At 40.2% G+C, this 18,567-nt stretch overlaps 3 protein-coding genes across 3 annotated transcripts; 2 read left to right on the top strand and 1 right to left on the bottom strand.

The window, feature by feature from the left end:
• The first annotated feature begins 1,862 nt into the window (after nucleotides 1–1,862).
• Nucleotides 1,863–10,092, top strand: LOC108888744 (pre-mRNA-processing factor 39-like). The gene is given in 16 exon segments (XM_018684862.2): nucleotides 1,863–2,028; nucleotides 2,993–3,421; nucleotides 4,412–4,605; nucleotides 4,750–4,875; nucleotides 5,183–5,301; nucleotides 5,509–5,676; nucleotides 5,956–6,136; nucleotides 6,561–6,668; nucleotides 6,780–6,944; nucleotides 7,387–7,513; nucleotides 7,675–7,943; nucleotides 8,539–8,556; nucleotides 8,558–8,724; nucleotides 8,827–8,901; nucleotides 9,059–9,173; nucleotides 9,417–10,092. Coding segments are annotated over 15 exon segments (2,319 nt in total). The 5' UTR covers nucleotides 1,863–2,028; nucleotides 2,993–3,024; the 3' UTR covers nucleotides 9,507–10,092.
• A 415-nt stretch (nucleotides 10,093–10,507) lies between these two features.
• LOC108888746 (FAU ubiquitin-like and ribosomal protein S30) lies at nucleotides 10,508–12,340 on the top strand. Its single transcript, XM_018684865.2, has 5 exons — nucleotides 10,508–10,630; nucleotides 11,084–11,165; nucleotides 11,321–11,465; nucleotides 11,811–11,866; nucleotides 12,121–12,340. The coding sequence occupies exons 2-5, from the start codon at nucleotides 11,091–11,093 to the stop codon at nucleotides 12,244–12,246; spliced, it is 402 nt and encodes a 133-aa protein (XP_018540381.1). The 5' UTR covers nucleotides 10,508–10,630; nucleotides 11,084–11,090; the 3' UTR covers nucleotides 12,247–12,340.
• Nucleotides 12,341–12,569: 229 nt separating this feature from the next.
• On the bottom strand, nucleotides 12,570–14,586 carry LOC108888745 (peptidyl-prolyl cis-trans isomerase FKBP3). Its single transcript, XM_018684864.2, has 7 exons — nucleotides 14,431–14,586; nucleotides 14,006–14,107; nucleotides 13,779–13,880; nucleotides 13,551–13,686; nucleotides 13,365–13,432; nucleotides 13,159–13,256; nucleotides 12,570–12,931 (listed from the first exon to the last, which is right to left on the bottom strand). Exons 1-7 carry the CDS (start codon nucleotides 14,533–14,535, stop codon nucleotides 12,877–12,879), a joined length of 666 nt encoding a protein of 221 aa, XP_018540380.1. The 5' UTR covers nucleotides 14,536–14,586; the 3' UTR covers nucleotides 12,570–12,876.
• Between the last annotated feature and the right edge of the window lie 3,981 nt (nucleotides 14,587–18,567).

The following is an 18,567-nucleotide window of genomic DNA, read 5'->3' as shown; positions in this document are numbered from 1 at the left end:
ATTTTGAGACACTGAAAACAATCAGTTTCAATCTGTTTCATACTGTGAATGATGGGATTCTATACAAAAACACTCTTTTTCTGCCAAAGTTAGTAACTGGTAGCTTTAACATCAAGCAGTGTTTCACTGCCCCTTGGGCTTGAAGGTTTCAAGTCTGGTGCACCTCTGACCAAAGCCAGCCATGATGTCAGGATGTATTGACACATCCTGAAAAATGATTTCTACATCATTGCATTAAGGTGGAAAGTTAAACCTCTGGAAATCTGCATAAACAAAATTTCAGGTGTTGTTAAGTTGCTATTTAAAGATGTTAAACAACTAAAAATGAAATGTGGGCCAAGTGACTCCCACCTAAACATGACAGCCTGGCAATAATTACATAATATTTTATACTTATAGAGATTTTAGACAGAAAGATTTAACAATTGCCAAATTAATTTATTTTTTTTACTTGATTAATTTCTCATGTCAATGCAAAAATATTGAACCAGTTTATGATAGTTTTTTTAATCAGTTTATAAATGTATTATATTTAAGTTCCGTATACGTCTTAAAACCAGACTTCATACAAAGTACTGCATGTAAACAAACACATCCTTAACTTTTACACTCTTCATAATATTAAGAATTCCGACTACGCCCGAAAGCACCATACGCCATTTCGCATGCGCGCTGCACAAACAGTGAACTGCAGACCGGCCCATTAGCTAGCGTTGACGCCATTTGAGCTTTCAATATGTATTTAATCACATCTAGTATTACGTGTGGCACTTGAAGTACACACAGGTCTGTACATATGGGACTGATGTAAGGATTTAGTAAGCTTAATGATCTCAGGAGGGGGTTTACAGGCCGGGTCTTTCCGACATGTCTTATCATTCATTCAAAACGGTTCCCGTATGATTAGTCAGTGACGTGGAGGTTGTGAGTGAGTAGGAAGGGGAGGGGGGAACTACAGTGTTTCATGTCGGAAGCTGCCTGTTACATTCTGCTCATTAAAACGGGCTAAAAACACAATATAACATACACTATCATTACTGAAGAGGCAAAGTAAGCCATGTGAAGGTAGGGATATTATGAGACCTTAAGCTTCACCATGTACAAAGAGGCATTTGCATTAGTTCCCTTGAAACTTGAGTTATAGGTAGGGTACTTTGATAAAGCAACAATATGTGTTGCCCATTTTTAGGGCTCAGGTCCATTTACTATCACACACACACACAACACACACACACATATATATATTACATTGATAAGATTTGCGATAAATAGCATTTTAAATTTAAATCTTGGCGAGATGTATCAACATCTACTAAATATAAACTATGGCCTTTTTGGAGACGTTAGATACCATTCAATACAACATATTAGACAGTATATCAACTGAAAGACAAGAAAATGATCTCTATACCGATGATCTAAAAAATATCGAGATCACCATCTTGCTGTTCGTCTAGATACTCATGCTTCTTGGTACTCATCACCAATGTAAAAGCTCATCAATTATTATCATTTCCATGTGAACAATTTTAAATTCTGTTGTCTAGTGCAGGCTTGTGTAGTCTTGGCCTATATGCACTAGATAGTATGGGATTAAGCATATATATATCAACAAATTCTATATATTTAAAGCGTTAAATTTACAAATACATCACAACTATATCTAAATGTAACTGCTGTAGACTATTTTAGGCGTGATTTAACCCCTATTACTCTTTCTTTTGAGTTGTCTGCATCTATAATCTTGTGACCCTGCACGTTGTAATGAAATCAGTCAAAAATGCGTAACAAATTGGAAAAGGTTCGTCAATAATGCACACACGCGCGCACATGCACGAATGCGCGCGCGCGCGCACGCGGACGGACGGGCGGGCGGGTGGTGAGCAAGCGCACACGCTGCCTTAGTGCTTCCTCCAAGTTGATAAGAATGGTGGGCGAAACGCGCCTGATTGTTTTAGGTTAGATAAAGTGACTCCGAAAGCTTCACACAAGTTCGCAAGGTTGGCCAGAATTTCATTGGAGATACTGGTAAGATCAGAAAACGTGTCTTTATTAATGGAAATAGAGTAGTGCGACTAGGAATGTGTCGATTTTATGGTCAGCTAACGCTAGCTACGAGTGGTAGCCAGGGAAATCGTTAGCCGGCTAGCTAACGTGGAGAAACCGTTGGTGCCGTCTATTAACTGGAAACGGAGACAAATACTTAGCACGTTGTTGTTCTAGTTAAAGAAAGACGAACGATTTTACGAGGTAATAGATCGCTATTGCACAAACTTTGTTAATATCATAGTGTACAGCCCTGGTACGCTGAAAATTGTAGTTAATTAAATAAATGGCCATATCTGAGTTCACTTCGGACGTTACGAGACGAACGCTAATGTGAAGCTAATGTCGACCTCTGGTTACTTTAGTGCTTCGATAGTTTTCAGGAAATAGATGGGAGCCAAGGCCCAACTTCTGATTGAACTTTGACTATGCAAACCACCTCCCGGGTGCAACATGGCCTCAAGCAGAAAACAAGGCAGACGCTAAAGCTAACATTCACAGATATCGACGGATCGCGTAGTTTTGCTTTAAATGAAGGGAAGGCGCTGCGCGTTGTGTTACTTAAGTAGCCGATCACGTGGATACATTATTTTTAGCTGCTAAGTGAGCATTTAAGCTAAAGCTGGCGTCCGTTTTAATGTTAGAACAAGGAAGTATCCTGTTGCACCAGCTGCTGCTTCTACCGGGGTGACCTTTTTTGGCGTGAAGCTACTTAACACAAAGTTAATGCTTGATGATAATAGGAGTTTTTGCAACTAAAAAATATAGGGCTGTATTCACTTTGAGGTGACGAATACTTTATCTTCTAAATCTTCTAAAATATACGTAAACTTATATAGTAACTAACGTAACCATTGTGCTTTTCATATCCACCTAATGTGAGTGCCATTTTCCCTACTATGATTCGACTTGACTTGTAGTGATAATCCAACCTGCTTTTCAACAGGCCTGCGCTTCTCAGACGAAACCATTACTGGAATGCTGGACACTGATTCCCCTGCCATGGAGAGCAACGGGGATGCTTTTCTTCCTGACCTTCCTGTTCTAGGCCAAGCTGCTGACTGGTCCCTGGACCAGGTGGCTCCAGAACCACTCACCAACATCTTGCCTGAGGACTCAGATGCGTCCCAGGATGCTTCAGGGCTTCAGCAGCAACCAAACCAGCAGATGAATTCCACAGAGCTGGGATCTGTGGAGAAGGCTGTGGAGCACTTTCAACTTGCCAGTGCTCAGCTCTTCCGAGAAGAGGAGCCACCACAGCCCGCTGAAGAAGCAGAGCAGCCATCAGAGCACAACACAGAGTCTGTGGACTCTCAGCAACACAGCCAGGAGATGAGTTTAGAGCCACAGGTTGCTGGACAGGATGGCAGTCAAGGTAATGAAAATAGTTGGGTGTTTAGTTGTTGCTGTGTATACAGTATACATAAGGCAAAGTTGGCATTCATGGCAGCAATAAGATGAGCAATAAGCAATTTAACCAAAAAAACGTAAGATATTTGCATGGGTCATGACTAGCTGGTTTACTTGAAGAAGGCAAAATCCTGTTCATGACTAGTTTGTGATGGATTAACTTGTAATAGAATGAGTTTCAAGACACCCAGACATCTTAAGCAGAAACATTTACTGAAGCTTGGCGAAGGGGAATTGAGACGAACAGTACAAGTTAACACTGTTTCTGACCATTATTTTCTCTGCAGGCTTACTCATATAATACTCAATACAAAATGTACTATAAGTCCAAATAATGATATGCTTCATGGGACCACAGCACCTATCCATAAATGTGTTGAGATTCTGTTGGGCACCAAATCCTATACATTAAGCCATGTTATCCTAAGTAATGTTGTGTATTCTATGCAATACTGATGTCTTTGCCCCTTGGAAAAACTGTGTACCTTGTGACCCTGAAGAGTACCTGTTAATATGACTGTTTACTCTCAGCCAGAGGCTTGGTTTATTGTATCTTCTGCAAGTGTAGGGTGTGTGCTGTAACCTTGGTTGCTATGGCATCTGCCACTGGGGACTGGGATAGCTCGACTCTATCAGTGTCAGACAATGAACTACTGCTCTCAGGGTTTAATTCTAAGTCATTAGTGGAAACAGTGCCTAGTGCTGCATAGACACCTAAAGACGAAAAAAATCCTTCACACTCAAACAGTTCATTCAAATGAAATGGTTAAAAACATGAGAGGGCTGTAGGATAACTTTGTTTGATATGTCTGTTAGAATAATTTGTCACCATTTTTGTATTGTTGCTATGACACTGAAAAAACATTACAAAAAATTGAATGGTCCTGATTGCTAAATGACACCTGTGCTTACTCCTCCACTAAATGGCTAAATGATTCCTTGTTAACATCTCTAGATGAAACTGAAGCGCCACAGGTGACGGAGGATGGCATGGAGCTGGAAGAACCATCCAAAGAGACATCAGAAGAACTGGCTGTTCCTACGGAGCCACAGCTGCCCAGCGAGTTTGAAAAACTCTTTAAAGGCTGTGAGGAGAACCCAGAAGACTTCAATGGTTGGGTCTACTTGCTGCAGTATGTGGAGCAAGAGGTAAGAGAATATATGCAGATTATTAAGATATGTTCAGTTATTATGTTTCTGAAACTGAACAGAAGTTAGTTAGATTATTATATATTTATTATACTGACACAGTATCATTCATTGAATCTCTGTGCTGTTCTCTTCTTGTTACAGAATGTCCTTACAGCTGTGAGAAAGGCATTTGATGTTTTCTTCCTCCGCTATCCCTACTGCTATGGCTACTGGAAGAAGTATGCTGATATAGAGAAAAAGCATGGCAATGTACAGGTCGCAGAGGAGGTAAATATGCATATCTTCTGGACATACACACATATATTGATTTTATGTTTATTACGTTTCCTACTTTTAACCTTACGTTCTGGTAGTTGCCTTATCAAATAGTTCTGTTCTGGTTTTGCTCCAGTTATACAGTATATTACAATATTATATGAGTACAGTGCTGCATGTGATTGTACCTAAGTTTTGGTCCTTTAGAGACTGCATACAGCAACTTTTCAAGACGTTAAGGCAGAAGAGCAAAGATAGATGGACTTTATAGAAAATCGTTCCAGTCATTTACCGCCTTATTTGTATTTCATCTCTTAAGGTATACAGAAGAGGCTTACAGGCCATCCCTCTCAGTGTGGACTTGTGGCTGCACTACCTGACCTTCATCAAAGAGAACTCCGACCTCACTGACCCAGAGACTGAGGGGCGCATTCGAGGGTGAGCAAAAGGCTCTTGCTTTATTATTTACATTTCATCATTGTGTTTTGTGACTGTTGCTTATATGACAGCAGAAATGGTCTACAGTTAAAATCATATCAGCCCCCCCCTTTTTTGCTTAACCAAACACTTTGAACACTAGTGGGCAAGTGAGACAACAAATAGTTGCTTAAGATTCACAATCTTTCCTTCATTTTCTACCTTCAGTGCCTATGAACATTCAGTGCTTGCGGCAGGCACAGACTTTCGCTCAGACCGTCTGTGGGAGTCCTACATCAACTGGGAGACAGAGCAGCAGAAGCTGGCTAACGTCACCGCCATCTATGATCGCATCTTGGGCATCCCAACCCAGCTATATTCCCAGCACTTCCAGAGGTAGGGGTAAAGAACAGAATGAGATTCTGGTTGCAGTCATGTTCTATCTGATTTTTTCAGTGCCCCTGTTATACTCTAGAGGTTCTGTGTAATTGAAGAAAGAAATTTCTTTTTGTATTTAAAGTAAAAGTATCATTTACCAGAACAGGGCCTTCTCTTTAAAGTGTTCAACTGCGCACAGTGCAAACCCGAGAACTTATTTTCCTTTAAGTCATTTAGGCTAAAATTAAACATACATGTAACACTAGTCAAATCTTATTTACCTTTTTTAACTTGCAGGTTCAAAGAACATGTGCAGAACAACAACCCCAAACACTTCTTGTCCGAGGAGGAGTTTGTTCAGCTCAGGGTTGAGCTCTCTAAAGCCAGTCTAGCGGCGATGGTCGGCAGTGATGGAGACACACCTGCTGCAGAGGAGGAGCTACCACCTGGTACAGAGGATCTTGCGGATCCTGCTAAGGTAAAATCCAACTACCTGCGGGGAGACAAATTTACAAAATTACTGCTTGCAGGGGTTAGCAGGAGCTTGCCTGTTTTCCATACTGAAATGGAAAAAAAAAAAGAAAAATTTGTTCAGGTTTGAAGAGGTGTCTTTATGTCAGCAGCCAAGCCAATGAATGCCAGGGGGGATTCAAGTTGGCATCCAGTCAGGGACTCGTCCTTAAACTAAAAGGATCACCTGAGGCCCATTGACCCCCAGCACCTGCACCCAGAGGCTGGTATGCAGGGTGCATACATACCTCTCCCCTCTGCAGGCTTCTTGTCTCTGGCAAGCTCATGGTGATGTAAATCCTTGGCTGCAGGACTAGCAGATTTTACAAGTGGAGAATGGAAAGCATACATGAGAATGTTGACTATGTGTTTTGTTGTGTGTTTTTGTGTAGAGAGTGACAGAGATCGAGAATATGCGCCACAAAGTGATCGAGGTTCGGCAGGAGGTGTTCAACCACAACGAACATGAAGTCAGCAAGCGCTGGGCCTTTGAGGAAGGGGTATGTGTCTCATTTTCTTCACTACAATTACTTATTATTGGAAATGTGTTTTTTTTTTCCCTTTTTTATTTTCTGACACTGTATAACGAAAATCTATTTGTGTCATTTTAGATCAAGAGACCATACTTCCATGTCAAAGCCTTAGAGAAGACCCAGCTGACCAACTGGAAGGAGTACCTGGACTTTGAGATTGAAAATGGGACTCCGGAGCGCGTGGTCGTTCTTTTTGAACGATGCCTCATCGCCTGTGCCCTCTACGAAGAGTTCTGGACCAAGGTAATGTCATCGTTGACCTCTCTCGCACTCCCGCTACCTCCCTGCACTTCCCCCATCAACGATGATAATCACATCGACACAGTAAATCGTCCTGCACTCTCTTTGCGTGTAACGTTGATATGTGACTGTATCTGTTGTATTAGGGGATGGCCAGCTTGCCACACAAGATATGACTGCAGCATTTGCCAACTACTACGTTGCATCTTCTTCGTCTCCCACTACCTTACAGAAACTTATCTAATTGGTTCCATGAAGGTGCTGATGGGTTTACACAGAAAATTTCTAAAAACGATCTTGTCAATGAAGAAATTCACTGTTTCTCTCAGCTGAAAATTTAGGTTTAAAATGTGTTGTCTCTTTTGCCTTTCTCTTTCTCTTCTGTTCTTTTTCTCTGCCCTCTCCTGCATTTCCTCCAACTCGCTTTCTCTTTTTCACTCTAAAGTATGCAAAATATCTAGAGAGCTACAGCACTGACGGTGTGAGACATGTCTACAAGAAGGCGTGTACCACTCATCTGCCCAAGAAACCAGCCATCCACCTGCTGTGGGCAGCCTTTGAGGAGCAGCAAGGTGAGTGACGCTCATTCAAACCAACATGCAAATTGAACACAACAGTCAAATTAACCAAGGAACTAAATGTGTACACAGTGACACATGATCCCAAAAGCTTAAGGCCTGTAACCTGACTTGAGCTCACCCACGTTCACAGTATTCTGCTTTTCTTTGCTCAGGCAACGTCGAGGAGGCTCGTGGCATCCTGAAGTCCCTGGAAGCAGCAGTCCCGGGTCTGGCCATGGTGCGCCTTCGTAGGGTCAGTTTGGAGCGTCGCCACGGTAACTTGGAGGAGGCAGAGGCACTGCTGAGGGAGGCCATGGAGTCTGCAAAGAATGCTACTGAGACATCATTCTATGCTGTGAAGCTGGCAAGGCAGCTGATGAAGGTGCAGAGAAGCCTGAGCAAAGCCAGGAAGGTGCTGTTGGATGCCATTGAAAAAGACCAGGTAAGAACTGGGTGATTACATTTGCAAAGAGTCTGCAAATCCTTATTAAATCCTAAAATGTTGCCATTTGCCAGTGTTAAATGTAATTTGTTTTCATGTCATTCATTTGCACACTCACGGGTAACAGCCTGCTGCAAAGGCCAGTAAAGGTTTCAACAGTGTCTACAAACAACTCTACAAAGATCATTTACTGCTGCACTATGTAGGCTGACAGTGTATTTTCCTGCCCAAATTTAAAAATGACTTGTTTTGGTTTCATTCATTTGCAAGAATGGGTTGTATTCTGGGTGGTGTTCAGCAGGCCTTGGTTTTATTTTGACTTGTTGAAACTTGCAAACACCCTTGTTAATTTACATTGAACTATAAAACTACAGACAGTCGTGTTGTCCAGATGGGATTTGATGTGCTTGTTTGAACCCCTTGGTTTGTCGATAATATGTAATGATTTGTGATTTTTTTTTTTCTCTCCCCCCAGTTATTCTGCGCAGAATGTAAAGAAAAACTGAAGTCCACATGATTTTTCAAAGTTGATGCACTGCCTAAATCTATGCAATTGTGTTGTGAGATAGACGCTGATATTTTTATGCCTTTACAGTCGAGTCCAAAGCTGTATCTTAAACCTGCTTGAGCTGGAATACAGTGGGGATGTGACGCAGAATGAGGCAGAGATTGTGGCTTGTTTCGACCGAGCCCTACAGAGCCCAATGCCGCTTGAATCTCGTCTGCTCTTCTCCCAGCGCAAGGTCGAGTTCCTTGAGGACTTTGGCACTGACATCAACGTGTGAGTTTTTTGTTACTTTTAGAGAGAGAGTGATGGATATTTTTTAAAACATTTCTTTTGCCATATTTGATATTAAATCCTTTTCTTTCTTGTATATCTTAGGCTTGTGGCTGCATATGAGGAACAGCAGAAACTGCAGAAAGAAAGCGAGCCCACAAAGAGGAAAGCTGAGAACGGGTATGACAGGTGGATAATGGAACAGGGCTGGGTCACATCAACATTATTTCTCATCATTTCATCATTAAGTTTGTCAAGTAACATGTACAACATTTGTAGTAATTTGAGTGAACTGCTTTATAAGGGAATTCACTAACTTGAACCTACTTGTCTGCAGTTCTCAGGAACCTGATGCCAAAAGACAGCGTGTGGATGACGGTTCTTCTGCTGCAGCAAACACAATGACAGACATGCAGGCAAACAACTCTGCATACAACTACAACTGGTACCAGGTAGGTTTCATTACCAAGTTGTTGATTACATTGTAAAAGGTTCTCTTACTTTTAGTCCATTGTCACATCAAGCATGTATGGACATTTACAACATTTATTATTTGCATTTTCTAGAAGGTTTTTTTTTTTTTGTCAGAATGGGCTGATAAAACTATGCCACAGATAAACTCAGGTTATGGTTAATCCTGTTGAAAATGTCATTGTTTGAGATAATGCTCAATTCTTCTTTTTCTGTCTTTTTAGCAACAATATGGCGGTTGGGGACAGAATTCCTGGGGGCAGTACAACCAATATGCCCAGTATAACCAGTACTACCCCCCTCCTCCTACATGATTGACAGAAATGCTGACATGAAGATGGAGACTCAGAGGAAATCATTCTTTCTGACCTGCCTACATCTCTGAACAGGACTTCTTAACAGGGTGTCATGGAGATTTCAATTCAACCACTGACTACACAAGCTGATTTGTTCCTTCTTTCCAAATTAGAGTGTGCTTATCAGTTAAATTACATTTTATAGCTTTTGGTTGGAGTATAATAGACTTGGCCCCTCCATGGCAGTCATGTTGACCAGTCATGTTGTTTAAAAAAAGTTTAATTACCACATTCATCATCTCCAACACTGGCTGCTTTTTGGGGTTGTTAAATGCATGTTATTTGTAAAGGCAGTTACTTTTCCCTGTGTGACAGAAGCTTTTTGATTTTTAGATCGGATGACTTAGTTTGGTCTCTTTCTTTGTGTTTAAGATTTAAACTTGTAAAGGAGGCAGTCACTGATGTACCTCTGAGTCATATGTTTCCTCTTCCCAAACTGAAAGATTTTTAATATTTCATGGTTATGTTTCCATAAAAACAAATGAAGAGTTCCTCGTTTTTTTATTTTGACTTGATTTCATAATAAACAGATTGATATCCCGAAGTGTCTCTTGTTGATTTAATTTTGTTTAGGATTCATATATAGCTCAAAGGATCAGCTAAGATCTAAACTCTTTAAAGACATTAGATACAAAATCCTACAAACAGGTGTGAAATTTCAAGCACAGCAATTATCCACCACCATGCAGTGCATGTGCAAATGACCAAAACTCAGTAAAGTTAAATGAAAATAAAGTTTTGTCTGTATTTGACAGTAATCTATTGACTGAAAGTTCAAGTTTTAATTAGTTTTAAAATGCCCAGATTGACCAGATGAAACATGGCTCTCTACTTTGTCTGTTACCAACATCTATTTGGGCATAAAATATATTGACTGTGTCGTGACTTTTCCGATGCTGTTGTAATGCAATATAGAGGATATTTTTACAACACAAAAGCGACTATCGATCTATATCACCCTCCAAAGTACAATAGGCGTGGCCACAGAGGCGGACTAAACCTACGTAAGTCCGCACATGCGCAGTATTGCCCCTTAAACAGCCCTTTTTATGCCTAGCGTTGAACGACTAGCATCAAACGAGGTAAGGCCTGTGCAATTTAAGTGAAAAATCCTAATTATGTAAAACCTTGACAGGTTTTGGTTTGCGAATTTAGCACCTATGTTATTAAATGTCAGAAGTTACGTGTTATTTTGAACATTTACGGAATATTTCCCGTGTTTTTTGCGACTTTTGGAAACGCGTGCCCCATGTGGCTAGTGAGGCTAGCATAGCATTAGCTAGATACCAATAGAGACAAGTCTGTGAGAGTTCCCGGCACGTTGCTGGTTCTCATCAGTTTTCAACTTGCCAGTTTTTTGCACGTTATATGTCGTGATTTCAGTTCCACATTGAAGTGACTTAACTTTAGAAACACGATAAACGTGGCGGGATTGGTAGCCTATGTTAGTTGTCATACGTATATCCAACGCCACAAGCTGATTTCCGCGTCACTAGCATTGAGAATGACTTCTCGACCCTGTTGCTATCTTCCAGCATCAAGATGCAGCTCTTCTTACGTGCCCAGAACACTCACACCCTTGAGGTGACCGGACAGGAGACTGTCGGACAGATCAAGGTAAAAATGTCTCCAACAAGTTGGAGAGAAAACGACTTCTCAAAGTCTTCTATAAAATCACAGTCGTTTGTCCTAAAACGGATATTTATAAACCCAAGTAAAATTTTGATGTGAAAACGTTCATAAAACTATGTCTACCTTTTGACGTCTCGCAGGCCCATGTCCAGGCTCTGGAGGGTCTCTTGGTCGAGGATCAGGTGCTGTTGCTTGCTGGGTGCCCACTGGAGGATGATGCCCCTCTGGCATCTTGTGGAATCTCAGAGCACTGCACCCTGGAGGTAGCTGGCAGGCTGCTGGGAGGTCAGTATACAAACGCAGCACACACAACTCTGGCCATGTTTGCAGGCAAAAATGCAGTCATAAGCCTGTGCCTCTTGTTGCTCATAACCACTTTCATTTTGACATGTGTTAAAGCTAAATTGGGAGTCTGTCTGGTGTATACTGCTTGGTTCATAAGTAATATTTACACTACCACCTTTGTAGCCAGAACATCTGTTCATCAACACTGAATGCACAAATGGCAAAACATGATTCAGAAGACTACTGCCCCCACACAAGTGGTTACAGATTAAATCTGAAATTTTAGGAGTTGGTTTTTCTCAGAAATGTCCCAATAATACTGATCTATTTTTCCCTCTTCACCAGGTAAGGTCCACGGCTCTCTGGCCCGTGCTGGAAAAGTGAGGGGTCAGACACCCAAGGTAAGGAGATATTACTCGTTTTCCATGCCTGTCGTGTTCTAGTACAACATAAACTTGTATGGATTTACATCTTTACTGACCTTAAGACACATGTCTCGCACTGTATAATTGGTGTGTATGTGTTTTGAAAATGACTATTAGACTTTCTGTTTTGAATGAGCTAGTTATTAAGATGAATATGTCAAAAAACACAATACATTATGATCCTCCAATAAAAAAACTATAATAACACATCTCTTTGTCATATTGTCCAGGTTGACAAGCAGGAGAAAAAGAAAAAGAAGACTGGCCGCGCTAAGCGTCGCATCCAGTACAACAGGCGCTTCGTGAACGTTGTGCCCACCTTCGGAAAGAAGAAGGGACCCAATGCCAACTCCTAAATGCTTCAGTGCCCCAAAGGAGAAGCATGATCACTATCCATCAGTCTTTACCAGGTTAAATGTTATCCTGTACAGAATAAAAATTTGGCTTGGACAGACTGAGTGTTGTGTGATGTGTCCTGTAATGGAAGTCTTGTTCTTTATCAAAACAGTAGCTCTCTTCAAAAAGTGGCATCCTGTCCTGGAATCCATTTTAATTTTAGGTACACAAATCACATTTTGTGGTATTTATGGAAGCAGGAGTTTGTCACATGATTAACTTTAAAAAAAAACAACCCTCTCATTGCCATGCTGTGTATGATTTAACATAATATATACACAAGTCCATGGAACAGGTTTATTTATCATTTACATTGTACATGCAAAAGAACAGAACAGAAAGATGGTGTCTCATATGTACATTATTGACATGCCATCCCATTTCAGCCAAAAAAAATTCAAATTCAGTAATAACTGTTTCATCCTAATCCAGCCTGTTGTACATAACGTGATGATAAATGAGACTTAAGTGCAGAGGAACTGGGAGCAGCACGATTAAAGTGCTATTTTAACTTTAATCTTTACAGCAAGGCCTTCAGATGTGTGTTGTCTGCCCCTGAAATGTAGTGCATGCTGGTCAACATTGGTCAGTTAATCCACAGACACAAGCTCAACCTCAAAAATCAGTTTTGCATTAGGTGGAATTCTGGTAGCGCTGGAGTTAAGGAAAAGATGGCAACCAAAATCAAATGAAAGAACTTCTGCATCAAATCTAACTTAATCTGTAAAAGAAAACATTAACCTGACTGTGACCTCCTCTGTTGGCAGGACAATTTGAAAAAACTATCACACACACACACACACACACACACACACATATATATATATATATATTTTTTTTTTTACCAACCAAAGAACCAAAGAAAAGGATACTTGGAATCAGGGAGACCCTTCTTTCCATAGGCCCACTCTGGTTCGATCTCAATTTGGGCTGTTTCACCCTTGCTCATTGTTAGAAGGGCTTCATCCCACTGTGAAAGTAAAGGATCACTGATGATGACGTACAGAGCGGAGAGGTGTCACACTGAGAAACTAAGATACATTTGGATACACAGAGCAAAAACACAGGACAGACTTACTCCTCTGATGACTTTGCCCATGCCAACCTTGAAACTCAGTGGTTTAGCCTGTTTCTTCTTTCTGGCCACTGTGGTGAGCGAAGAACAGTGATAGTTTAAATTTAAATTCTATGGGGTTTCTACTTGATTCTCAAAAGACAGTATTTTGGGTGGGGTGTCAATTCACAATGTTTAATGCTGTCATACCTGAGGGAATGTTGGTGTCAAACACAGTTCCATCCTCCAAGGTGCCAGTGTACCAGCAGCTCACAGTGTCGCCTTTCTTTGGGAAGTTTGTCTTGTCACCTTTTTTCAGCACTGACTTGGTGTACTTGGGTGGACCCTGAGAGGAGCGATACAGAGGAGGTTTATAACAGTTCTTATGTGTGCAAACCAAAAATGAACACTTGTATATTTACCATCCTGGACCAGTACCTCATCCACCACCTCGGTCTTGACTTCTTTGGGCTTTTCTTCAATTTTCACAGCTTTAACCTGCTCAGTCACTTCTTCTACTGGATCTGTCCCTTTAAACCTCTGCAAATCACAAAGACAGCACAAAACACACCAGCATATTCACTACTTGGATTAGCTTGTCATCAGGATGTACATCATCCCCAGTGATGCTGGGTTACTATGTGTAATAAATTAACATCACTTACTTTACTCTCAAAGAGCTGATTGTAGGCAATGATCAGTTGCTCTTTCTTTGCTGTTTTGGCAACATTTTTAATATTTCCCAGCAGCTTGTGCTCATTGAGGAACTGCGAGAGAAAACGCAGTTAGAAGCAGAATGTTAACATGACGACTTTATTAAACAATCATCAGTGTATGCATCAAGCTAGGCAGTAAACGCAGAAAAAAATACTGAGCTGTCAGTTGTGGCGTCTAGCTGAAACATGCAGGACTCTCGTGTATACCATGTGTTGTATGTTCTGCCATGCTAGATGCTAAAACACAACAGCTTCCCTACTGTGGCTCCCCTTAGCTAACCATGCAGCATGCTGCAGTTCCAAGTGAGCACTAACACTTTAACCTGCAAATACTCAAAACTGAAACCACGAACAGACTTAATAAATAAACATACCGAGTGGGCTGCATTGTCCTGAATGAACTTTATAATGTCTTTTTTGGGCAAATCGTCACTTTTTAGCTGCTCATCGCTCCACTCCCGTGCTGGTTCAGCCGCCATTTTGAGAGGCGAACTGATAAACTTTGACCCCTTGTGGCGTATATTGAAAACTGCAATGACTTTTAGGCTTTATTAGTAGAGTCGCCTTTGTTATGTATTTATTCTATTTTTTTATGTCATGAAAATTGTCAAGTGATATTGTTTACAACTTGGCATAAAAACAAGAGTCAAATGCACACTGAGCAAAGCAATTAAACTTGAACACTGAATCAATCAATCATTAAATCAATGATTGATCAAACTCATACATTAAAACAATACTCAACTGAAGTGAGCCTGTGGTTAAATGAGGGAGTCTAATTATTAAACAGCTAGTAACAATAATAACAACTCTCTGAGCTGTGTGTCTTGCCACCTGGTGGACAAATACAAGTGTAACTTTTCAGTAGGAGACATCACAGTTCAGAGATGCAGTAGTAACCTACAGACATGTATCAAAGTATTGAAAAAGGAAAAATAAACACATTCAGAGAGAGAGACAGAGAGAGAGACAGAGAGAGAGAGAGAACATTGCCATACTTTACAAAACAACTGAGTGCAGAGATTTTTTTAACTGGAAAAACATTGCCATGTAAAGCAACTCTATACATTAATAAACAGGTAAAGAAGCCTGTGAAAGGAAAATCCTTATTGTTTACAAATAAAGTAGGTAATTTTTTCTGGAAAAGACGTGTGACTAATATGAACATAAGTCTTCCATAACAGACTAGTGGCCTGTTTTGTTCTGTGAAAAAGTATAGATAGTCTATATAGCAACTTATAATGGTTTCTCAGTATGTTTGAGAGAAAACAAAGCTTTTGACCTGTAATATCCTCCATTTCCATCTTCCCCGCAACATTCTTGCATATGTTAATTGTTTTTTTATTTCATTTGTTCATAGCCCATGATCATATTAATTTTTTAGGTTTTGCATTCCTCAGTGATGTTTGCAACACATTGCCATTTCTAGCCACCTTTTGCCTGCACACTCCTTCATTTCCTTTTGTTGCCCTCGATGTGCAGGGATCGATAAAATAGAGCTAATTATCATATGTCTAACTACATCCCTCATCTGATTGTCCTCCTCACATTGCATTCAGTCACAAACTTTACAATGATATCTACTGCGTACAGATCAGTTATGTAACAACATCAATGTACAGCCCAACATAAATCACTCTGGCATGTACTGTAGCTTTATTCTACATAGCAAGAGCCTCATGTGTTGAGTCAGTTGTCAGCCTCCTGCTGCTTTTCTCAGAGTTAATGTGTCAGTCTCATCTTTGTTGCATCACCCAGGCTTTCTGTTTGCACCCTGTGGTTCAATTGGAAATCTTAGATTCGTGTACCAACAGTGAGACATGCAGCATAAAAAGACCTGCATGAATATGTCTCCTAAATGACCTTGCTTACATCTATTCATCAATAACACTGAAAAGTTGTGAAGTGATAATTTGCCATCACCATAGTCAGATGTAGAGCAGGGTCAGAGTTTTTACCCTGGTTGTTTACCAGGCATCAACAGCGACACTGAGTGAGAAGTTCATGAGGAAGAGGAGAGGGATAATTATCTCTTTAGAGGAAATCTCTCAGGTCTCATTTCATCTCCTACTTTGCTTGTGAAGGAGAGATTGTCACAACAGCACAGCTGTGGAGGTGAGTTGGCTTCAGGAGAATTAACATAATTTTATAATAAAAACACACTGCCTTTTGATATTGTGATGTAAGGTTTTCTTTATGGTAACATACATATATCTAATATTTTACTGTGTATGGTACAACCAGTTCTTAGTTGGCCAGAGGGCCTACTCAAAATCTTTTTCTTTTCTTTTCTTTTTTTCCCCTTTTGTCTCTTTCCTTCATTCTTATGCCGCCAGCGTAATGTTTGCTTTTGCATTTTGGAGTGATGAGCGACTCTCTCACTCCTTATGAGCATTTGGATGAAACTTGCATCACAGGAAGTTTCAGGAGAAAAGAAAAGGCGATTGAGGATCATGCCTGGTGTATCGTGTTGTGATGAAGTATTTCTTAGGAATGCAAAGCTGAGGAGCTTAAATGGGCTCACATATCAAGCGAGAGAGGAATCTAATTTGATGCAGCTCCTGAGAGCTCTTCACATCTACAGGTTACACAAACAAGTGATACACATTCTCTCAGATGTGCCTCTCTGCACAGAGATTGCAAACAATATAATCCTTGAATCATGTTTGCAGAACTATGCCCTTAGTTACACTCAATTCAAGCACATGCACTGTCAGGCAATCCGGCTTTATTTTAGCATATTGTGGTTAATGCTCCGACAACATATACACATTATAAGTAAGATATCCACCAACAGCAAACAAGAAACTATATATTTGCTATAAAGCTGATACTAGTGCTGTCACATTTAAGCGTAATATTGACAGTTTTTCATTAAGATAATTTTTCAGAGTAATAACAGAACTGACATTTACCTCCCATGACGACAGCTGAGTGTGTTACAGTATTCCACCAAAGATCTAAATCTCTATTTGAGAGGCTACGAAAAGGCAAGTGTTAAGACTCTAAAGGAAACTCTTAATTAGATTATTAAAAGCAGGTGCAAGAAATTAACCTCAAATGTAGTACATGATATAAACTCATGGGCAGAACAATATGCTGTCTTCTACAAGAGACAAATTGGTGTAACATTAAAAACAATACAATGCATATGCTATTAGTTATACTATCTATTTATCTATCTTTCTATCTGGGTAAATGCAGTCACTTCAGTTTAGTCTGACTGCAGTTGCAACCTCAAACCTCAAGGGGGTAGTATGTATGCATTGTTCATACGGGTAAAGCTGACTTTGTCCCACATATACAAAAGATTGATATTTTCAATATATGAGGTTTACAATAAGGCTTGACAGGAGGGAAAATGGCCATGATTCATCCTGTTGAAGAGCACAACAATAATAAATACCATAAACAGTGTAAATAAATAACAGGTGCACGGTGAGGGGAAATAAGGTTTGCAATGCTGCTATGCTACAGAATCAAAAATTCACTGTCTGTGTGGATGGTGTTAATACAGTGTTTATCTGTTTTTCTCTGTATATGCAGACAGTAAAAGGAGCAGGAGTCATTCTGTATGATTAACCATTAATTTGATAGTTTTCTTTGAGTGACTGTGTAAAAGAAAACTTAATTATGCTGTGTGACTACAGCAGTATGAAGTGGCTTGTATGTGTCTGTCTCTCTTCTTTAGCTGGATCTGGCAGGAGATAAATTAATAAACCTTTTAATGTTGTTTACCTGGCTAAGTACAGGAGGAAATATTGAGTATGGTCATTACTTAAAAATAAATAAATAGATAAATAAAAATAAATAAAAAATTAACAACGCTTATCAAACTTCTCTCTTATCTGTCTGCAACAAATACCCAGAGGGTTAATTTGATTAATTATACTACTTTAAATGAAGGAGAGTGACAGAAAGAGAGTAGGAAAAAGTCAGTGGGGTCAGAAGGTTGTCCATTTTCATTGTCAACAATGTAATTACTTATAGAGCTGTGTTCAAGAAGCAAGCTAGAGAAATCACATTTCTCCTTCAATACCAGCCAGGACTTGAAAATATCATCTGACCCAGTACAAGCCAAGCAGCCAGTGTGCAGCTCCTCTCCAGAAGCTTTTTTCCTCCACATTTCCACTCTCCCCCCTTCTACTCATACTGGTGGAATTAAAGGCTTTCATAATGGAAATCACCCCTCGGTGGCCTTGGTCCACTGTGGATAATGTGTTTTCTGCTCAGTGCCTAATAAGCTCCCTCTAAGCCATGTGGTGAGCTGGGTTCACCTGCCTGCACCCCGGGCTGTGAGAACCCATCTTTAGCTTCATATGGAATATTATTCATATGCTGCCGCAGCCCAAACCAACAGTTTACACCTCATAAAATGTAGGCAGTCAGTGTGGAAGGTGAGATAGGTCAGCAGTTGAAAATGACACCAATATGGTGGTGAGAAAGTTGGAAGTGGTACCCTTTTCTATAAACTTTTATTTATAACCATATATCTTGGGAGGAGAGTAAAG

The sequence above is a fragment of the Lates calcarifer genome, unplaced genomic scaffold (genome assembly GCF_001640805.2).
Source record: "Lates calcarifer isolate ASB-BC8 unplaced genomic scaffold, TLL_Latcal_v3 _unitig_140_quiver_1245, whole genome shotgun sequence".
Classification (NCBI taxonomy): Eukaryota; Metazoa; Chordata; class Actinopteri; family Centropomidae; genus Lates; species Lates calcarifer.
This window is presented reverse-complemented; position numbering and strand designations above follow the sequence as displayed.

Bases quoted from the DNA above. Each gene is read 5' to 3' on its own strand.
- LOC108888746 (XM_018684865.2), top strand. From the start codon at position 11,091: ATGCAGCTCTTCTTACGTGCCCAGAACACTCACACCCTTGAGGTGACC. The intron at 11,166-11,320 runs GTAAAAATGTCT...GACGTCTCGCAG, and splicing joins AGACTGTCGGACAGATCAAG to GCCCATGTCCAGGCTCTGGA. The intron at 11,466-11,810 runs GTCAGTATACAA...CCTCTTCACCAG, and splicing joins AGCTGGCAGGCTGCTGGGAG to GTAAGGTCCACGGCTCTCTG.
- LOC108888745 (XM_018684864.2), bottom strand. From the start codon at position 14,535: ATGGCGGCTGAACCAGCACGGGAGTGGAGCGATGAGCAGCTAAAAAGT. The intron at 13,687-13,778 runs GTACTGGTCCAG...CGCTCCTCTCAG, and splicing joins AGACCGAGGTGGTGGATGAG to GGTCCACCCAAGTACACCAA. The intron at 13,433-13,550 runs GTATGACAGCAT...CGCTCACCACAG, and splicing joins TGACACCAACATTCCCTCAG to TGGCCAGAAAGAAGAAACAG.